Source organism: Eleutherodactylus coqui, chromosome 1 (assembly GCF_035609145.1).
Source record: "Eleutherodactylus coqui strain aEleCoq1 chromosome 1, aEleCoq1.hap1, whole genome shotgun sequence".
NCBI classification, from domain to species: domain Eukaryota; kingdom Metazoa; phylum Chordata; class Amphibia; order Anura; family Eleutherodactylidae; genus Eleutherodactylus; species Eleutherodactylus coqui.
This window is the reverse complement of record NC_089837.1, coordinates 237,258,191-237,280,172: the sequence shown is the minus strand read 5'-3', so window position 1 is coordinate 237,280,172 and position 21,982 is coordinate 237,258,191. Positions and strand designations below refer to the sequence as shown.

Genomic DNA, 21,982 nt, shown 5'->3' with positions numbered 1-21,982 from the left:
GTGGATGCCATTCAGTGACAATTTTCCCCATGCAGGGGACATACAAAGCAAGTGAAAGATAAAAGCAAATAAAGATAACCTTTTTTTTTTACTTAGAGTAAAAATCTTGTCATAGATTTTCTCACAGTTTATTAAAAATTATACATTTTGCTAATTTGAATCAGAATTTTGAACTAAAACCATAAAACTTATTCAGCTTTACCATTAGGTCATTCTATTTCTCACTCTCTGTACAATCGCAGCAAATTCAAGGATATAGATTCAACAATATATAAACAATGGGATCGCTCTAGGTTGAAAGCAGGCTATTTAGACACAATGATTTTCGCTCAAAAATCCCTCAAAACCATCTTTTGAGCGATAATCGTTGTAGTTTTCGTTAAGCCGTCGCTGAAAGATTAGCGATCAGTTATCAGGGATTCACAGCGGGATACAGCTGATACTATTGTTTCAGCTGTATCCCGCTCCGTGGAGAAAGGCTGGGTATGAAGAACAGAGCGGTCCAGCTGTGTTCTCCATACCCTGCTCTGAGCGCTCTGCTGTATAACAGACGGGCGCTCCAAGCGGGAAACAGCTGGATGCAGAAGGCAAGCAGCTCCGCTTGTTTTCTGTATCCTCTGCTCAGAGCACTCATCTTTATAACAGCTGGGTGCTCTGAGCAGGGAACAACTGGATGCAAAAGGCAGGCGCCCTTGCTTGTCTTCTGCATCCTCCACTTGGAGTGCAAAATGATCGCTCCACGTTTGAGCGATCACTTTGTGCTGTAAAGCACACAATGATTATCGCTTAAAAATCGGTCAAAAGATCGTTAATCATTGTATCTAAACCAGGCTTAAATCCTGTAATACCAGGTCAATCCATATTCCCCATATTACGCCAAACTTTTCTAGCGTGTCAGACTGCATGGTGTGTAGCCTTTTTAAATAGAGCAATTTGTGAAATCCTATTCATCACCTCCGTAAAGGACAGGACATAGGCGCTTCTTGTCATGATTAACGCGGTGTTTTGAATGCCGCATTGATCGCGGTATAAGGCTCCCATTAAAATTGAATTGGGCTTTGCAGACATTCATTTGATTGTGGTGCTTTCCAGCGCTGTCTGCTCTATATTTGTCTGTTTAGCGCACCTCATCACCCATCACAATGATGGGCTGCGCTAAAACATGCTGTCGGTCGCAGGCAGCTGCGGCTGAAAGTTAAAGTAAAATTGCGGTAAAGTTCCACATTCATGTGTGAGTGGCCTAACAGTTCTTACATAGGTTTCATTAGAGACTGTGATGATGGTGGTACCTTCCTGTTGTTGACTGATAACAGCTAGTTACATATATATCTCAAGCTCTCTCCTTCCTTATCTCTTGTAGCGAGACTCTATCCTCCACAGAAACCCTAGTCAAAGTACTAACAACCACTTGTCCGTGGGTGAGTGAAATACATGCTCCGCCCCTCATCACATGATGCTTCACTTTATTAAAAACCCGCAGAGCCAGACGCATATATCTATATTCCAAAACACTTCTGCTTGATTCACAATCTGATTGGTTGTTTGGGTTGGCGGATTCACAATTCCGGCAACCTGATTGGTTGTTTGGGTTGGCGGATTCACAATTCCAGCAACCTGATTGGTTGTTTGCGTTGGCTGATTCACAGTGATTGGTTGTTTGGATTGAATCAAGCAAAAGTGTTGTGGAATATAAATATATGCGAGCCGGACAGCAGCAGTGTGTTTCCAGCACCTGTGGTGATGTCACAGTCATGTGATGAGTCACCTGTGTGGGAGGAGTCCGGGGGTTACGCGATCAGTATGTGTAGGACTCTGCTGTGTCAATTCTGATACCTGGTGTATGGGATGAAGAATGTATATAGCAGAGCTGTGTGTGTGTGTGTGTGTGTGAGACGCACAAGTGTAGCATAGCCGTGTGTGTGTGTGTGTGTGTGTGTGTGTGAGAGAGAGACGCGCTTGCGCGCGTAGCAGAGCCATGCGTGCCTAGTAGAGCTATCGATTATCTATCAAACGCCCTAGAGGCGCAATGACGGTGATGTCATCACAGGTCCTAAAACTATATTATATTAGTGTATATATACTAGTATTAGTATATATTATATTAGTAAGTGGTGCATTGCACCACCAGAAACACTGGTACTATAATTTCCTAGTTACTAGTTTCATTCAGATTCATTCTGCGGTGACATTCCTCTCTCCACCTGCAGACTGATGATACACAGCGTCCCACTCACCTGCTCCACTCTAGCACCATAAACAATGCACTTTTGCTCCCGTTCAGGTCCAGCCCTTTGTAAGGCCACTGGTGCAAGCTCAGCTATTCCCTTCAGCGAGGGGATCTTTCTGTTCACTCTAGGCCATAAACAGACAACTATCGGAGCGTCAACTGCTGCCATGATTTTCAACTGCATATCTCTACACGTCACATCATGACCCCAAACTACATCCATGGCACATGTTGCTGGCCCTTCCTCAGCAGAGGAATGTGTAGACTGTGACTTGTAGGCATTAGGGCCATTTGTCGCAGTGCCAAGCCATTTGACTCAAGGGGAAAATACCACAGATGGTGTAACTAGAAAGACTGACCCAGCGCTATATCTCAATACTTGTGTCCTATATTAAAATAACAGCTACATACTTGAATAGGAAGACATGGATGTGCTACAGGATGGTATGACGCAGCAGCCCTGGAACGTGGATTTCAACTGTGTTGTGGCCCCTGTAGGAGACATAGAGTTCTTACCCTCTCCAATTAAAGAGTTGAAGAGTAGCCTATATGAAGCAGAAATCCGCTTTCTGTATCTCCAAGTTCTGTGGCATTACATAGCCAGAGTTTTATGTGGGGGTTTATATTGTGGCTGTAAATCCTGGAACCCACGTGATTCTTCCGATGCAAACCTAGAGCACCATGAGGCTCTGCCCGAGGTTCAGGGACCACAACCTCTACTTGTTTAACACTGGCCTCTGCTCTAATGCAGATGCTTACAATGTACATCATGTGCTCCGTTCAGTGTTTGGTACTGCAAACAGTAAGTAAGCTGCATATAACCTCTGTGAACTGTTAAAAGAAAAAATATTTAAAAGACCTTTCCATTTACAACAGTTCACGGGGGTTATCTGGGCTGGTGATTCCGACAGCCGGTGACACCCTCCCCCCCCCCCCCCCCCTTCCCCGTATCTGTGGTTTCTGCATTGTGTATGACTGCAGCGACTTGCCATCTGTCGTGCCCAGTCCATTTTTTTTCCTCAATATTTGTGTTTACCACACTGTCATTTACCGATGACACGTGGGTCCACATCCCGTACTTCAATAGAGGCTATCTGCATGGAGTCTGCAGCAACATAGAGCATGTTGCGATTTTTCTTCCACTTGTGGATACGAATTAGGTATTCCACGAGTGTGGGCTAAAAACCAAAAGTACAAGCCTTTCAATCTGTGTGATTTTCTGCAAACACCGCTCACGGATTCCGAAATAGGAATCCAGTCTTGCGAAGCCAGCCGTAGGCTAACTTCACATGGGCGAGCGCTGTATGGGGCTGTGAATCCTGCCACCATATCACACTCGCCACCCGTGTGAAATCCCCATGGATGTGAGGTGTTTTAATGTGAAAACAGCATTTTATCACCTCCGGGATGAAGGAAATCCCCCGGCGCAGCTGTTACAGCCACGACAGAGGATCCGCAGAATTCTTCCACTGCTTTCAGTGGAGCTGGCGCTGCCACCGCCGGCCCCATTGGAGACGTTGGAGCTGCAATGTGAGATCACGAAGCTAGGTAGAACATGCTGTGATTTGTTTTCCTGCATGGCACAGCGCATCGCTGCAAGAAACGTTGCTAATGTATGACCCCATTCAAAAGAATGGGGTTCATATTTGTGCATCTCAAAATCTTGCGCAATTTTCTTGGCTGTGTGAAAATGATTTTTAGTATCAAACACTGAATGGAGCACATGATGCAATTTTTTGGCTATAGTGTTTATATATAGTGTATGCATATTATATATGTGTGCAGGTAAATAGTAAGTACAGTTAAAAAGAATTTGCCAAGAGAGGACACTTGAACTTAAAGTTGCTATTTGGAGAAGGTTTTCAGCCACAGTCCTATTAATGGATGAAGTAATTCTTCTACTGCGGTTGGGTGGCATGGAGATAATAAATGAAGACTAGTTAAGAAAGCAGCTTTGTACATTGCTTGTTAATACAAGTGTATTACCCGTAATATTACCGTACCCCAGAGAATGGCAGCCGGGAAGTAATGTAAGAACATGTGCCAGGCTGAGCGCACGTTCCTCCGCACATGCAGGTGTGTCTCCAGACACCGCTCACTGACTCACTGCTGGGGAGATGCTGACAGCCAGAATTAGTGTTGTCAAAATCTGCTGCAATTTCCTTTATGGCCTCAGGAGGTAGTTTTAAAATGGGTTTCTTTTGTTGCAAGTAAGTAATTTCATTGCCCTCGTCTTCGACTATGAAAAGAGTATTTCAACTTTTTATTGTGTTCAGTTGCAAAATACAGCAGGTGATGTAAATGTAGTTTCATGGGGTTACGCTGTGACTCCTGACAGAATGTAGAAAGTAACAAAGGTTGCTGTTCTTTTTAATTGGTTGTAGTGTAGGTAGGTGGATGGATGGTTGCTGGCCTGATGTTGTCATTAGGATATCTACAAGCTCAAAGCTTCCATTGCAGCAATGAACCCTGGGCAATTAGTTCTAGTCCACCCATGAGCACCATGTCAAAATGTCAATCTAATCTAATATTGCAGTATTTCTTTGCACTGCTTCTGTTGTGTATTTTATCCCAAAGTGGATGTCACTGCAAGCAATCAAAAATTTTCATTAGGCAAATCCTTGACCCTTTCCTGTAGCAGACGTTCTTCACCTTTTCATTGAAGGTTTTTCATTTTTCACTTTCCAAAAGCTGCAACTTTTGATTTTTCCAAGAACATAGCCATATGAGGGTTTGTTTTTGTAGGGCAAATTGTATTTTTTTTTATTGCCAAGATTTAACTCTTTGCATTCAATTTCCCTGCCACCCGCACATTTCCCAGCTCTTATTTATTTTGGGTAGGAAAGCACATTGTAGATTCGTTGGAATTAGGGCTTATTCACATGAGCGTATATCGGCCAGCCTTTTCATGGCCAGCCGATATACACTTCCATCTAAGCAGTTCCTTCCCTCCCCTCACTGACTCTCTGCTTCTCTCCTCCCCTCTGAGCGGTTTGCAATGGGAGTGGGCGGGATCGGGGTGGAGCTAAGCTCCACCTCTGTCCTGCCCCCTCCTATTGCAAATGCCAGAGTGGAGGAGAGAGGCAGAGAGCTGGTGAGTGGGAGGGAAGGAACTGCTTAGATGGAAGTGTATATCGGCTGGCTGTGAAAACTCCGTCCGATCTATGCTTGTGTAAATAAGCTCTGCTGGCCGGACAAGGACAGGTGGGTGGAGATAAGCTCTGCCCCCTCCCATTGCTGGCTGCCGACAAGGGGTGGAGAGTGGGCAGGAGCATAGCACACTAACTCCTGCTCCGTCCCCCCCCCCCTTCCCCCTCATTCCTTTGCAGAAAGCCGGCGATGGGGAGGGAAGGGGGAGACACCTTAGCAGAGCTAAACTGTTTTCCCCCGCTCAACGGCATTGTGGGCTCGACGTATATGCGCCCGTGTAAATAATTCCTGAGTCCAATGTTGGACATGGGCCAACATATGTTTCTAACAGTATGCAGGACAGTGCTCCGATGTTGGAGGCTGTGCTGCATATGTATGTTAAGGGTAAGAGTGCCTTAACACATGACGAATGAAGTGCAGAACTGCTGCAGTTGAATTCCTTTTGCATTTCTACAGATGGGCAGTTAAGAAGCTTTGTGGAATTGGCTGCTTTTTATGTTGCAGATAGTTGTATTTGTATGTACGGATGTTCTGCTGCAGAGTTTGCGTTGCGTTTTGTGATGTGGTAGTTCCTGCACGGAATCCATACTGGAAAACCTTTATTTTCAAACATCAACAAGCGTAGATTTTAAAGCACAACAGTGAAAACACTTTTAACAACTGCAACACTGGCGTAACTATGGGGGATGCAGGGGATGCGGTTGCACCCGGGCCCAGGAGCCTTAGGGGGCCCATAAGGCCTCTCTTCTCCATATAGGGATTCCTGTACTATGAATAAAGCATTATAGTTGGGGGCCCTGTTACAGGTTTTGCATTGTGGCCCATGATCTTTAAGTTACACCTCTGTGTTAAGGAGTTAAGAGAAATTGGGGGGGACCCAAGATAAACTTTTGTACCCGGGCCCATGAGCCTTTAGATACGCCCCTGATCTGCAACAAACTGTATTTGCAGATTTTGGGTGCAGATTTTATGTTACCCATTGAACTCTATGGAGACAATCTGCAGCACTTTCCACAATATAAATAGACATGCTGCAGATTTCAAAACCGCAGCGTTTTTCTAATTTCATGCTTTTCCACAACAACAAAAAATCTGCAACGTGTGCTGTAAACTCTGCAGAATGCCCTTAAAGGGGTGGTCTCGCGAAACCAAGTGGGGTTATACACTTCCGTATGGCCATATTAATGCACTTTGTAATGTACATCGTGCATTAAATATGAGCCATACAGAAGTTATTCCACTTACCTGCTCCGTTGCTAGCGTCCTCGTCTCCATGGTTCCGTCTAAATTCGCTGGCAGCTTGCTTTTTTAGACGCGCTTGCGCAGTCCGGTCTTCTCCTTCCAGCACGAGCCGCTTCAGTGTGCTCCCCGCTACAGCTCTTCTGCGCATGCGCAGACAAGCTGTCACTGCTCGGGAGCGCGCTGGAGCGGCCATTCTGTACCTTCCTCTGTTAGAGGAAGGTGCAGAAACTGGAGCTGCCCAGCGGAGAAGCCCAGCCCAGCAGAGAAGCCCAGCCCAGCAGCCCCGAGAAGCCGCCCAGGTAAGTGATGGGTCGGGGGGTGATCTTGACTAACAGGTGAAGGTCCCGGGCCACAGCGGTAGGCCCCGGAGCCCAGCGCTGGGCTCCGGGGCCTTCACCTGGGCTCCGGGGCCTTCACCTGGGCTCCGGGGCCTAGCGCAGGGCTCCGGGGCCTTCACCTGGGCTCCGGGGCCTAGCGCTGGGCTCCGGGGCCTTCGTCTGTTGTCAGAGTCTAGCGCTGGGGAGCCGGGAGCGTAGCGCTGGGGAGCCGGGAGCGTAGCGCTGGGGAGCCGGGAGCGTAGCGCTAGGGAGCCGGGAGCGTAGCGCTGGGGAGCCGGGAGCGTAGCGCTGGGGAGCCGGGAGCGTAGCGCTGGGGAGCCGGGAGCGTAGCGCTGGGGAGCCGGGAGCGTAGCGCTGGGGAGCCGGGAGCGTAGCGCTGGGGAGCCGGGAGCGTAGCGCTGGGGAGCCGGGAGCGTAGCGCTGGGGAGCCGGGGCGGTAGCGCTGGGGAGGCGGGAGCGTAGCGCTGGGGAGCCGGGGGCTAGCGCCGGTTACCTGCTGCCTGGCGGTGGGTGACTGGTCGGCGGCTGCGGTGGGTCCGGTCGGCGGCTGCGGGGCGTCTGGTTGCCATGGAGACACAGCTGGCAGCGTCTCGGGAGCGCGCACGTCGGGTTGCAGCAAGCGAAGGGAAAAGAGCCGGCGGCCATCTTGGGGAAACTTTTATAAGTTGCTGAAACGCTGGAACGGTAAGTACGAACCAGCTAGAAAAGTCATTTACAGGGGGGCTTAGTTATGTATGCTTAATTAGGGGGACTGGGCAAAAAAAAAAATTCACTGCTTCCTCGAGACATCTCCTTTAACAATTCCACAAACATGAATTCTGCACCATTTACTGCCTGTGTGCCTAAAAATGACACGTTAAGCTTATTCTACAGGTCAGTGTGATTACACCTCCACCAAATGTATTACTTTTTAAGTTTTTATTTCAAATCTAAAAATAAAGAGCTTTGAGGCCTCAAATCTGGAGCCCATACCAACATTTGTATTTTCAATCAATGGAGCTGTGCGAGGGTTGGTATTTATATTGGAACATGTAATAAAACAAAAATAGACGCTTCATATGTAACCAGATTTATATCGCTAAAGAATTTCTGCACTCTCCTATATGTTGTGCACCCACAGCACTCAATGGGCTGGATGAAGTACATGCTGATAGCTGCCAGGGATGGCTCCCGTCCTGCTGGGATGTTCCCTCAGGTAGTAAACGGATAAAGATGGATACCACTGGGGATATGGGCACTATTACCGGCCCTAGGCTTGTACTTGTATGGAAGCAGATAGTCTTTCAGTTTGGTTCAGCAAACAACCATCCCCTCGGCACGGTTAATGGAGGAAGCTGTGGCATGTATTACTGAATTTCAAAATTTGCTGTGAAAAACAGGAGGAGTGAAGTATGGCGACACGTAGAAAGTAGTACAATGACACTTTTCATTAAAAGTGAACTGTGGAATGTGCGTGTTAATCCATGGCTATGTAGCAAGTACTAACCAACAAGCTAAAAGTAAAAACCTGGAATGGAAATTACCTTAATTTATTAACCTGTTAGCTGCTTGCAGTAAAAGAGATGTAAGGCCTTGTTCACACAGACAATAATCTGTGTCCAAAAGCTCAGTATAGTGGAATCTAAAGCCTTCCTCACACATGTGTTGCGGTAAGCGCCACAATTAAAATCACGGCACTTTGCCGCGTTTTACTTTAGTTTTCGGCCACAGCAGTGCTGCAGAAGATCCCGGCTTTTAGCACAACTCATCATTGGTGAGGAGCGCAAAATACTCAAAAAATGGGACAGACTGTAAAATCACAGCGGTGGAAATCGAGTGGCTGTCTGAGCAGTCCATTGAAAACAAGCTAAGCACTGTAAAAACCGTCTGTGTGAGGGAGGCCTAGCAGCTTATCAACCGCTATCAGTTAGAGGCTACACATGTAAAGGACATACATGGTTTAAGCTGTCAGTGAAATAAGCACATATAAACATCTGAACGGATCTTTCAAGAAAAAATATCTTTTCCATCAGTTTAGCAAGTGGTTATAACTGACTTCCAGAGGTAGAATTCACAGTAAATTTAAAGATATTAACCCCTTAAGGGCATGGCCTCTTCTGGCCATAAGGACACAACAATTTTGGGGGGATTTTGATCTCTATTTTTCAAAATCCATAACTTTTTTATTTTTCCGTCGACACGGCCGTGTGAGGGCTTGTTTTTTGCGTGGCGAACTGTAGTTTTTATTGGTACTATTTTTGGGTGCATAGACTATATTGTAAAACATTTTTATTAATTTTTTTTTATGATAGGGAAAGAAAACATCAAATCTGCCATTCATTTTTTTTTTCTTTACAGCATTAGGCTGGCTGCACACGGCCGTGACGGGCTCCGCCACGGAATATTCCGCGGCGAAGCACGTCACGGCGCCCCCCCCCAGAGACCCCATACTTACCAGCGGGTTCGGCGTCCTCGCTTCCGCATGACGCTTCCCTGCCCACCGCCGCCGCGTCATGTGACACGCCGGCTGCGTAACATGACACGCCCACTGCGTCACATGACGCGGCCAGCCGCGTCATATGACAGCGCGGCGGTAGGCGGGGAAGCATTTTCACGCTATCTTCCGCTGTGCTACAGCGGAAGATAGAGTGAACGGACGGCTTCCATTGACTGCAATGGAAGCTGTCCGCGCGTACACCCGAGGCAAATAGAGCATGCCGCGAATGAGGACGGGAGATTTCACGGTGCGGAATTCCGCACTGTGAGCATTGTGCTATTAGGTTCAATGGAACCTAATAGCAGTGGGCAACGCAGCGGATTTCCGCCGCGAATTACGCGGCGGAAATCCGTTCGTGGGAAGGAGGCCTTAGTCATGCAGCATAAATGACACAATACATTTTTGTTTTTGTTGGTCGGTATGATTACAACAATACCAAAATATATATATTTTTTTTCAACTTTCCACATTTAACCCCTTTTTTTAAATTTTATTTTTCCTTTTAATCGCTACATTCAAAGTCCTATAACTTTTATACTTTTCATATTTTCCATGGATAGAACTCTGTGAGGGCTTGTTTTTTGTGTGACAAGCTGTTGTTTTTATAGGTACCATTCTGGGGTACATACAGCTTTTTATTCATTTTTATTACGTGCTTTGGGAGGCAAAATGAAAAAGATAAGCATTTTGCCTCAGTTTTTTTAAGCTTTTTGCTGCGCAACATAAAGAGTGTGTTCAATTTGTTGGGTGAGTCGTTGCGGATACGACAATACCAAATATGTGGGGTCTTAGTTTTTAGATTTTTTTTATACTAATAGGTGAAAAAGCACCAAAAAAATGTTGTTTTTTTTTTCATTTTTACACAATATTGATATTTTTTTTCACACTATTTATGTTCCTGAAGGGGACCTGATCCAGAACATAGATAGCACCTATGATAAAGCATTGCAGGATGCAATTTCTTATCGCTAGTAATAGCGCTCATAGGCAATGGCAATGCAGGACGCCTGTAGCTGGCGTCCTGTTGCCATGATACCCCGACGGCACTCCGCTATTAGATTGTGGAAGTCTGACGTCAGAGAGGGAGCGCGCTCCCTCTGTGAAACCTTTAAATGTCGCGATCTACATAGATTGTGGTGTGTATGGGGTTAACAGCGGGGGTCGCTGTCCCGATGCACCCCTGCTGTTGCAGCAGCAGGCCGGCTATCAGTGACAGCCGTCTCTCGCTGCTGGATAGTGGGGATCTCTTCTGATCTCACGCTATCTACAGGGCATAACGCTACGTCCTGTTTTGTTAAGTACCCCTCTACCAGGACATACAGTTACGCTCTGCGGCGTTAAGGGGTTAAAGGATAACAAGAGAAAAAATCCTTTCCAAGGAAACAATGCTAGTGTGATAGAACCTTAGGCTAATTTCACAGGGGCTAGCGCGATATCGGGTCATGTCAAAAACGCCTCTCATCACTTTAGGGAAGTGGCGATCCTCTACTGTGGCTTTCAGTGCGCCGGAGGACCGGCAAGTGTTTCCCATTTTCTTCAATGGGAAAACTCACATCACACTTGTGTGCACCTCGCATGCCATGCAATTTTTTTTCTAGCTCCATTGAAAACCATAGGCAAAGCATTCCGAGGAAATACCCAAACGTAGGAAATGCTGCGAATTGGGTTCATATTCGTAACACACAAATCTTACACGACTTTTCTCGGATGTGTGAAAGCAGCCTTAGGCTCTATATTTAATCTGTTTTTGGTGATTACACCTTCCTCTTCAATCATGGGAGCCGGAAAACGGAATCCTAGATGGGAACAGACAAGCGTTTACCTCCCCCTCCATTGACTGCATTGGGGTCCGTTGGGCCTCTGGTATGCCTCCAGCATATTCCTGCACTATTAGTGAAGCATGCTGCTATATTTCATCCAGTAGTTTTGTTCAGAAGGCTCCAAATGGAGTTTCTGATGCAGATGTGAACAGGCCCTAACTATAAGGCCTCGTTCACACGGGCTACAAAATCATTGCTATGTTTTGTAGCCTGAAAGAACCCATTGGAAACCACGGGCTTCACATACATGTGTTTTGTAGTGAGATTTTGTAGCCCGTGTGAACGACCCCTAGTGAGATATATATATATACCGTGCTTTGCCCGTGTTTTGATGAACTCTCCGCATACATAACAGAAAGCATCTGCAGGATATTTACAACCTCTTATTGCCATACTTGATTCAAATAATCACCAATTTACCTACAGATGTAAAAAAACCCAAATAACAGCAGTATATTAGCATACAATATAATTACTGTGCATGTATAATCATGAACCTGCACTGTGCATATAATCATAAGGCCCATTTACACTGGGCAAATGATGCCCGACACTTGTCCCTGGACATACTCGCTCTCGTGCACCTGCTGCACAGGACATAGTATCGCTGGCTCACAGCAGCATAACCGATGGATGATGAGCTGATCGTTCAGTGTAAACAGCAGCCGTTCAATACTGAACAGCCGCTATGTTAAGGCAATGGAGAGGGGCGTGGGAAAGCGAGGAAAGAAATCTCCTGCAGCCGCCTGCCCCCTATCTGGCCGCTCTGTGAGTGAGCCAGCGCTACTAGCTCCTGTGTAACAGCATGGGAGCGAGTACATGCAGGGACGAGTGTTGGGCATCGTTTGCCCAACATTCGTCCCATGTAAATGGGCCTTTAGTCAGCAATATGAAAATCACATTTTTGGCTCAATAACTGTTAATAACTATTTGTTTGTTATCCAAATAATGTGAAAATACTATTGATTTCCTGGGCATTCATTTTTGTGTTACCTAGTGAAATCCGCCTGTGTTGCTTAGAGCTTCATTATTAGGATGGATTACATTTGTATATGATTAGCAGTAAAATAAGACCTCAAAGTATTATATAAGCAGTAAGTGAACAGGGCATCCTGGAACAGGATATTCATAAGGCATGGTACAATACATGCTTGGCTCTGCAAAGTATACTTCTCCTAATGAATGGGGCAGTTTGCCAATATGTTATCTGTGCATGATCTCAGAGTTAGGCCTCATAAAATGTGAAACTGGACTTAATGGATATGGAAATGTGCTAAAACCTATTTCTTGTCCAATATCACTTACAAATGATGTCAGGGTTTTTGCTTGGATAAGTGACAGATAATATTTTGCAGTATGAAAAGCTCTTTATTTGGATGCGCTCATTGACACATCTAGATATGAAGTTCATTCCCTTTTTTGTTAATGTAATTCATGGTTACTATATATCTTTCAATAAACTCTAATGCCCTTTAGGTTAAAGTGATTTTTAGCCATTGCTGATCAGTATGTCCGAAAATATTCCTTTCTGATCACATCAAGAACTGCCTTGTTACCCAGGTTGGGTTTTATGCTATCGGAGATTGCAGCACCTGGGGAACCTCGGTTTTCACACTTGACCCTTCCAAATGGGATGCCAACTATGGTGACCCCATAGTGGTTGCTGACGCTGCCCAGGGCCAAGATACAGTACCTGAAGATCTGAACAGGAGTCTTGCAGGAATACAGGCTGTAGTCAGGACTGGCAGCACAGGTGCAATAGCTAGGTCTGGGCTGAAAGTCAGGGCAGGCAGCAAGTAATATCGGTACTGGTGCATTTTGTCTCCACCAGTACAATGGGTGGAGACCTGGGATTGTGCTGGGGGAGGTATAGCGTACGCCCACAGCTGCTGATTGGCTGAGCTCCTGTCTCAGCTGTCCGCTGGACTCCTTTCTCCGCTGTCGTTCTTTTGCCATATAAGCTCCCCGATGCCCTCCTTTCTCAGCTGCAAGCAGCGTGCTGCTTAGCTGCACTGTCTGCCTCCTGTCATGTAAGCTACCTGCAGTGCTCCTTTTTGCCGCTTGTAGCCCCGTTGTTGCTAGCGTCGCGGTGAGTGTGGGCGCCGGGGTGCCATCTGAGCAGCAGAAGGCTGCAGGGGCACTCCCATTTCCCAACTGTCAGCGCCGGTCTCTCTGCAATGTCCCCTGCTGTCTTACCGCCAGGCTGCCTGCAATATCTCATGCCATTCCCGAGCCCCAGAAGGTGATTCCGCTCTCTGTCTAGATATCCCCCGGCAGGTGTCAGCCCCTTTCTTGACAACAGTGCTCTGATACAGCGCTCCCTTCCCCAGCTGGCACAGGCGCTGCCAGCAACAGCGCTCTAACCCTCCATGCCGCAGCTCCGATCTGCAGACGCAGCAGTGCTCCTCGGCCACCTCCTGACAACAACTCCGTTAATCTCGCTAATCCTGTAACCGTAACCCTAAGGCAAACCCCCACCCTAGACTAACCCTAACACTAACCAGCCACAGCAAACCACCACCCTAGCAAATCAGGTGCTTGGGGGTGTTAACAGGGCGGATACAGTCACTGACTATGTCTCCACCCATACTTCTGGTGGAGACAAGATGCACCAGTACCAGTAATATCAGATTCCATAATATAGAGCTGAGATCATGGAGCACAGAAATAAGGATAGTCAGGCAAAAGGTCATAACAGGAAAGTACACAAACAAGGGCTTTGTTACCATAGCTAATGAGACTAGATTGCTTAGGCATCCTTTAGAGGCCAAGAGGATAGCGGAAGCAGGGGAGTGGTGTGCAGCAAGTGACCATTGGCATTGTCCACCCGAAACCCTAGAAGCAGATAAGCAACGGTGACCGATTTTCTCACATGAGGATGGATGGCATATTGGTTAATGTTTAATCTATTACTTAGAATGAAAGAGCTGTGCCTATGGACACCTTTGATGGTTCTAGCTTCAGCCCCACTATCCTCTCTCCTGAAAGTTACACTGGGCTCAAATGTAAAAAAACAAACAAAATAAACACAAAGTAAAACCTAGATCAAATAGGATTTAATCTTAGAATAACATGTCATTCTTTCAGCCTGCACGTTGGCATATTGACCTGCAGCCCTGGGCTGGTCCTTCACGTTCATTTGAAGAAGAAGCAAGACGATTTCTACACTACATCACAGAATCTCAGGTAAACCTACTTTAGAAGGTATAGAAAAATCATTCTATAGTTACCACTGAGAACTACAGTATTAATGACAGCTCCAATGACATATGCAAACTTTTCTTCTTGCAGGCAATCCTATGGTTCATTGTGATGCATGATTTGGGGTGGAATTCACAACTAAAATAAGAGTAATGAGCAGATCATTTTTTTAAATGTCCTCTGCATTTAACACGGGAATATGTACAGTGCTATATTTGATACATATGCTACAAAAGACTTAATAATGATAATCTTTATTTGTATAGTGCCAACTATTCCGCAGTGCTTCGATGCCTGGGGAGCTCAATCTGGGGGGTGAGGGGGTACAGGAGGTATGGGGGACTAGATCAGGAAAGTTGGTATGATTCTTTGAAGGGGTGAGTCTTTAGGGCACGTATGAAATTCCGTGCATCAGAGATTGTCTGGATGTTTTGGGGTAGAGCATTCCATGGGGTTGGCACTGCTCTGGTGAAATCCTGGAGGCGAGCATGTGAGGTTCGTATTAGGGGGACGTCTAGTTTAACACTGTTGGCAGAGTTGAGCATGCAGATTGGGTGATATATGGACAGGAATGAGGTGATGTATGCTGGCGCTGCATCATGAAGACCTCTATCAGTCATGAAATCATATAAAAGTGGAACTTTATACCCTGTGCTGTTTAAGTGACTTCTGCAGTTGTACATATTAATATCTTTATGGAAAAGATTGATCAGAGTTAAATTCTACCTCCATAGATCGATTGTTCTCGTTTGGTGACCAATGGCCTAACAAATCATTATGCTGATACTCTGAAGCCCTGGACAGTCTGCCTGGATGATAAATTCAATTTAGCACACCAGATCAGAAGTAAGCAATGCCGTGTCTACTCCTTCGGGTAAGATATGTTGATCTAGTTCATCAAATGTCTAAACTTTGCAAAAACTCTAGGATTCTCATTTTTGTTGACTATTATTATTATGTGTATGAAGTCCTTTGGGTTAGAAAATGTATCTGTGGCTAGGTTTGTAATTTGCCATTAATATATTTGAGCCCTTTCACTGTCAGAAACGTTTTTAAAATACAATTAAAGGGGTTGTCCCGCGAAAGCAAGTGGGTCTATACACTTCTGTATGGCCATATTAATGCACTTTGTAATGTACATTGTGCATTAATTATGAGCCATACAGAAGTTATCAAAAGTTATTCACTTACCTGCTCCATTGCTAGCGTCCTCGTCTCCATGGTTGCCGTCTAATTTTCGCCGTCTAATGGCCAAATTAGACGCGCTTGCGCAGTCCGGGTCTTCTTCGTTTCTCAATGGGGCTCCGTGTAGCTCCGTGTAGCTCCGCCCCGTCACGTGCCGATTCCAGCCAATCAGGAGGCTGGAATCGGCAATGGACCGCACAGAAGCCCTGCGGTCCACCGAGGGAGAAGATCCCGGCGGCCATCTTCAGCAGGTAAGTAAGAAGTCACCGGAGCGCGGGGATTCAGGTAAGCGCTGTCCGGTGTTCTTTTTTAACCCCTGCATCGGGGTTGTCTCGCGCCGAACGGGGGGGGGTTGAAAAAAAAAAAAACCCCGTTTCGGCGTGGGACAACCCCTTTTAAATCTAAAATAAAATGTATTACATCCTGATAAATTTTCTGAAAGTACACACCTGGCATATTGTGAAAATGCCAACCCGCACTTTATAGCATGGCACTCGTGCAACTTTGCAGTGGTGCATTGCTCAGCTATCTCTACAGACAGTGACTGAAACTGTGGTCATACATTGTTTTACCAAGTCAAGATACCAATAGAAAGATTTTGGACACTGTTACAATCGTACAATTAGTCTTTTATTGTAGGAGTCGTGGAATAAATATAGACTTAGTAGAACTTAATAGAATACATCACCAATTAGACGTAATCATCTCTACATCCTAGTCAGCACATAAGATGGGGGAAGCCCTTGATTTCTATCAAGGCAGAAGTCAATTTTATATTGGGGTCTAGGTCCCAGGCATGCCGTCAGATCCTCTCTCAAGATTATCTTGTATACTATTTACAAATAGTGTCTACATGCCGACGTGCACAGATATTCTTTGTTTATGCGTGCAAGCTCATCTTAATATTTGCCTGACTCTGTTGTCTCAATTCCAAATACTGTCCAGATACCTGGAGAAAACATAAGCTAGGTAAGCAAACATTAAGGCGGGGCTCATATGAGCGTATGATTACCATGTATGATGCATGCGCTGTTCGTCTGTGTGATATGCGGTAAGTTGCAGGAAGTCAATTATATTGCCTCACGTATTACATAGTTCCGACACGCTGATGGGAGGTCTGTTCTCTAAATACTTTTTTATTGTTCTCCAGCTGGACAGCTGCTGAAAGAATGTTATAAGCGCTGCCCGCGGAGAACTAGGCGTGCGGTCCGTCTTATCTTATTGTCCTGAGAGACCTGAAGTCAGCAATGCACAACGATTATTGCTCAGAAGATGGCTTTTAAACGATAATCGTGTGTAAAAGGGCCTTAAAATTCACTGCTTTAGATAGAGTCCATCTTAACTATACTGTCAATAGAATAACCCATTGTTCTAGACAGACCCTATATTAAATACATTGTCAATAGCTTTTACAAACAGAAAAGGTTGCATAAAATGTCACTATGGCTTCCAAAATACAATATGGAGGACATACAGAGAAAGCCACCAGTAAATCTGCGTAGCATTACTTTCATTAGGGGCACTCGGGTGTACTGTTCTCATGATCCACAGGGCTACCAGATGGGAATAACTTTTTTCAACAATCTCATTTTGTTCTTGTTTTAGTCATGTAAACTACAGTGTCAATAAATGAACCACTAATTTTAAAATATACCTGTTATTGATATATATAAAATGGACAAACACGTGTATATTTTTCTTCTAAAGTGAAATATATATATATATATATATATATATATATATATATAATTAAAATTCTCACCGTTTTATATATGCTGTGACTGAATGATGACACTACTATTATGACAGCAGAATATTACTTGTTTCTCCACTGTCTTATAATATCCTAGTGCCACTTAGGCTATTCAGGGTCCAGTCCCGTTCACACTGATAACACAGCCAGCTGGATCCCCAATAGTTCATCCACTCAGTATAATAAAGCCAGCATCAATCTCTGATATATCAGACCTCTCATTATATTCTGTGTAGCTAGAATATCTATGCATTCATGAGTCAATTCCCCTCCTAATATTCACATTCAGGGGAAAATCGCACAGGACCCTCTTCATATCTCAGGTCCTTATTTATAACCCCTCAACCTATTTTCCTTTTGCCATCAATGTTAATGTAACATCAACACCTATAGCCAATGCCGGCCACAGGTATAGAGGATATATTGTCTCATTACCACACTAATGCATCTACTATGGCATCAGGTATAGCTCAAACTCCATGCTCTAGAGTGGTATTCATCTCAGGCTCATACACTTAACATGGGCTTATATATAACTAGAGGGGAGCCATAGTTCTCATCTCCTTTCACCCCCCCCTTTCCTCTTTTCCGGGTGGGGAACTACAGCTCCCCTCCATCTTAAGAGGCTGTCAGTGAAGAGTCACAATTGACTGAAACCTAATATCCTTAAACCTGCCGACCGATTAATGAAGAGAAAGATCAATATGCAAGCAACGATGGTGCCTAAAATTATTGAAATTAAGTTAATTATCAGACCATTATAAGGGATTAGCTCAGCTAGAGACTATCAATTCCAATGAACAGCTGATGATGACCATTATAAGGGATTAGCTCAGTTTAAGATTATCAATTGCAGTGACTAGTTGATGATGGCTATCTGAACATGGGAGCTTATATATGCAGATTTATGCAGCATAAATGATGAGCGATGAGGAGTAGTGAGAGAAATCTCCTGCACTTCCCGCCCCCTGCTGGCTGCTCCATGAGCGAGACAGCTCTGCTAGCTCCCGTGTGACAGCATGGGAGCGCAGACACACAGGAACGAGTGTCGGGCATCGTTTACCTGACAGTTGTCACGTGTAAATAGACCTTAAAGGGGTTGTCTCGCGGAAGCAAGTGGGGTTAAGTACTTCTGTATGGCCATATTAATGCACTTTGTAATATACATCGTGCATTAAATATGAGCCATACAGAAGTTATTCACTTACCTTCCCTGCTCTGGCGTCCCCGTCTCCATGGCTCCGTCTAATTTCAGCGTCTAATCTCCCGATTAGACGCGCTTGCGCAGAAGGGTCTTCTCCCATCTGTTCGGTCCGGCACGAGCGGCATTCTGGCTCCGCCCCCTTCTACGCGTCATCGCGTAGCTCTGCCCCCGTCATGTGTGCCGATTCCAGCCAATGGCTCATATTTATTGCACGATGTATATTACAAAGTGCATTAATATGGCCATACAGAAGTACTTAACCCCACTTGCTTTCGCGAGACAACCCCTTTAAGGGTGGGTTCACACGAGCGTGTTTTGGTGCGTACTTAGGTGCGTACATACGTCCGCACCTAGGTACGAGCAAAAACATGCGTGAACACAACTGCGTGCTTGTTGTCAATGGAGCCGCGGCTGCTGCCGGCGGCTCCATTGAAAACAATGCTCTGCCGGTCCCCTGCATTCTTTTCCAGGGAAGGGCTTTACATATAAGCCCTTCCCTGAAAAAGAAACATTTTAGGGCAAAACAAAAAAGGAATTAAAAAAAACTTACATCTCCGCCGCTTCTGTGACCCCCGCGGGCATGAAGAACACATCTGCCGCATGCGGCAGATGTATCCTTCACCCCCGCTAGTTAAAAGAATTCCCTGCTGCTGCATCTGCCACATCTGTGGCAGATGCAGCAAAAGGAATTCTTCAATTCTCAACCGCAGCTGTCACACATGACAGCTGCGGTAGAGAATCCTGCTGCCGGCATCCTGTCAATGGCTTTTCAGGGAGCTGAAAAGCCATTTAAAATAGTGCAAAAAAAAAATAAAATTCTCACCTCCCTTCAGCTGCCGGGGTTCAGCTGCGACTTCTAGCGCTGTCCCGGGCTCTGTAGTTCTACGCTATCAGTAGCCGGGGAAATCCCCGCCTACTGGTAGCTCTGATTGTGGTTGGCTGAATTGATTCAGCCAATCACAATCAGAGCTACCAGCAGGAGGGGATTTTAAATCCCCAGCTGCTGATAGCTCAGCAGCGCTATAGAGCCGGGAACAGCGGCAGAAGTCCCCGCTGAGCCCCGGCAGCTGTTAGTGGCTTTGCAGGGAAGGGCTTCATAAGCCCTTACCTGAAAAGCCTTTTAAAATAGTAAAAAAATAGAAAATCACCTCCCTTCAGCTGCCGGGGCACAGCCGGGTCTTCTCCTGCTGTCCCCTGCACTGTGGTGCTGAACTTCTGATCTATCAGCAGCCGGGGATTTAAAATCCCCGCCTGCTGAAAGAGCTGAATGTAATTGGCTGAGGTGCTCAGCCAATCACAGGCAGCTCTCACCTGTCATTCATTCGGGGAGAGCTGCCTGTGATTGGCTGAGCACCTCAGCCAATCACATTCAGCTCTTTCAGCAGGCGGGGATTTTAAATCCCCGGCTGCTGATAGATCAGCAGCTCAGCACCACAGTGCAGGGGACAGCAGGAGAAGACGCGACTGTGCCCCGGCAGCTGAAGGGAGGTGAGTATCTATTTGTTTTGTTTTTTAAATCACTTTTAATTGATTTCCAGGGAAGGGCTTATATGTAAAGCCCTTCCCTGAAAAACAACTCAGGTGTGCCAGCAGACCGTTGTCTTCAATGGAGCCGCCCGCAGTAGCAGCTGCTCCATTGAAAAGAGTGCCTGCATTTTTATTTTTTTTTACACTAAAATCTTTCTTTTTCAGGGAAGGGCTTATATGTAAAGTCCTTCCCTGAAAAGGAATACAGGGAGCCAGCAGGCCATTGTTTTCAATGGAGCCGCCGGCAGCAGCCGCAGCTCCATTAAAAACAATGCATGCATTCCCTATGGTGCACGCATGTCCTATCTTGGCAGGCACGCACCTGCAAAGTACGGACATGTGCACACACCATAGGGAATGCAGTGTTGTAAATACAAGCATGTTTTAGTGCGTGCGTATGCACGCACCAAAACACGCTCGTCTGAACGCACCCTAAGTCACAAACCTTTTGTGTAAATCAGCTTGTGTCAAAATGTGTGACTTTTTAATGTTTTTCTTTAGTTAATAAAATCCCCACATTGTTGTTAAACTACTTTCTAAATGTCCAGGTCATATTCACCACATGCAGCACTGACTGTGAAAAGCAAATCCAGTCAGTAAGATTTCTTTCCATAGTCTCAGCAATTATGCTCCTTTTAAATAGGGAATGCACATAGGCTCTCTGCAGACTGGACTGCATCTTGTCCCATAGCAGCCCCATTTACCGGGGAAGCTGCCATTCTTAGGGCTGTAATAGATCTAGGTAGCGTCAGCATCTCCCTCTTGTTACCTCCTGATCAGTCACATGCATTGCTGCTACCCCTATTCAGCACACAGGGGGTATTGAAAGCTCATTGTGTAAGAAAAAAAATAGAGCAGACAGAAAATTAGCTTCTGTCTTCTCTTCTGGGTGCCCGGCTGTCTATTAGACTTGTAATGTTTCGAATTTCAGGTGTGCCATGTATTCATGTAATCTTTATAATAGTCCCCTGTAGCACACAGGGTTAAAAGAATTCTGCCATAATATGCCCAGCCTGATAATGAATGTGCTATTTGTGTGGAAGTATTACAGTGTCTGCGAACTAAAGGCCATACTCAAGAATCCTCCAAGCAGCAGAACGCAGGGAATGTTTATACTCTGCGTTCCTTCATGTTGGCAGCTCTAAAGCCCTTTAATTCCCTGTGGACTGCGTGTTATCCTTCTAAACTTTTGGCAGCACTGACTGTGGGCAGGCTAAGATTTGTAATAATTTTTCGTAAAGATATATCAAACCCAAAAAGATTATTTTTAAAGCGTGCTATTAAATGCCAGGATGCTTTACTTATGAAAAAGGGCTTTAAGTACATTGCATAAGATAAAAGCAAGTGCAATAAACCTTAAAGGGGTTTTGTCATTAGAGAAAAAAATCTATACTTGCCTATTCCTCCGCAGGGAGTCTTCTTACCAGATCTTCACCTGGCCACTCCAGTCTCCCAAGTCACCTCACCTCCAGCCGTCTGGATCCTCTTCTTCCTGTTGTGGACCATCTATTAGCTGCAGTTCACTTGCTGCAGAGTAGTGAGCGCTACAAGTGACGTAGCGTTCACTGCCTAGCAGGGAATGACGAATCTTCTGCAGCCTGCTTTAGTGCCCATGAGCGATATCTCACCGCTAGTCTTTCATATAGTATATTAAACCCTAGCGGCGAGATATTGCGCATGCGCAGTCCCGCTACAGCAGGCTGCCGAGGATTCTGCATTCCCTGCTAGGCAGTGAATGCTACGTCACTTCAAGTGTTCACTGCATTGCAGGAAGTGAACTGCAGCTAATAAACACTCCAAAACAGGAAGAAAAGGATCGCTGCTTCTCACCAGATCCATTGTTTTTGGCCCCCTCACAC

The 21,982-nt window shown here is 45.6% G+C and overlaps 1 protein-coding gene across 4 annotated transcripts in view; it reads left to right on the top strand.

Annotated features, from left to right (window-relative positions):
- The window catches only part of METTL24 (methyltransferase like 24), a 50,167-nt gene that overhangs the window by 16,237 nt on the left and 11,948 nt on the right, over positions 1-21,982 (top strand). For 3 of the 4 annotated variants that reach the window (XM_066606958.1, XM_066606964.1, XM_066606950.1), the window contains exons 2-3: positions 14,341-14,439; positions 15,189-15,328. In XM_066606958.1, coding sequence (XP_066463055.1) covers positions 14,341-14,439; positions 15,189-15,328 — 239 coding nt within the window. Of the gene's footprint in view, positions 1-14,340; positions 14,440-15,188; positions 15,329-21,982 lie in introns of those variants that run through there. The other variant, XM_066606973.1, reaches the window with a different exon arrangement.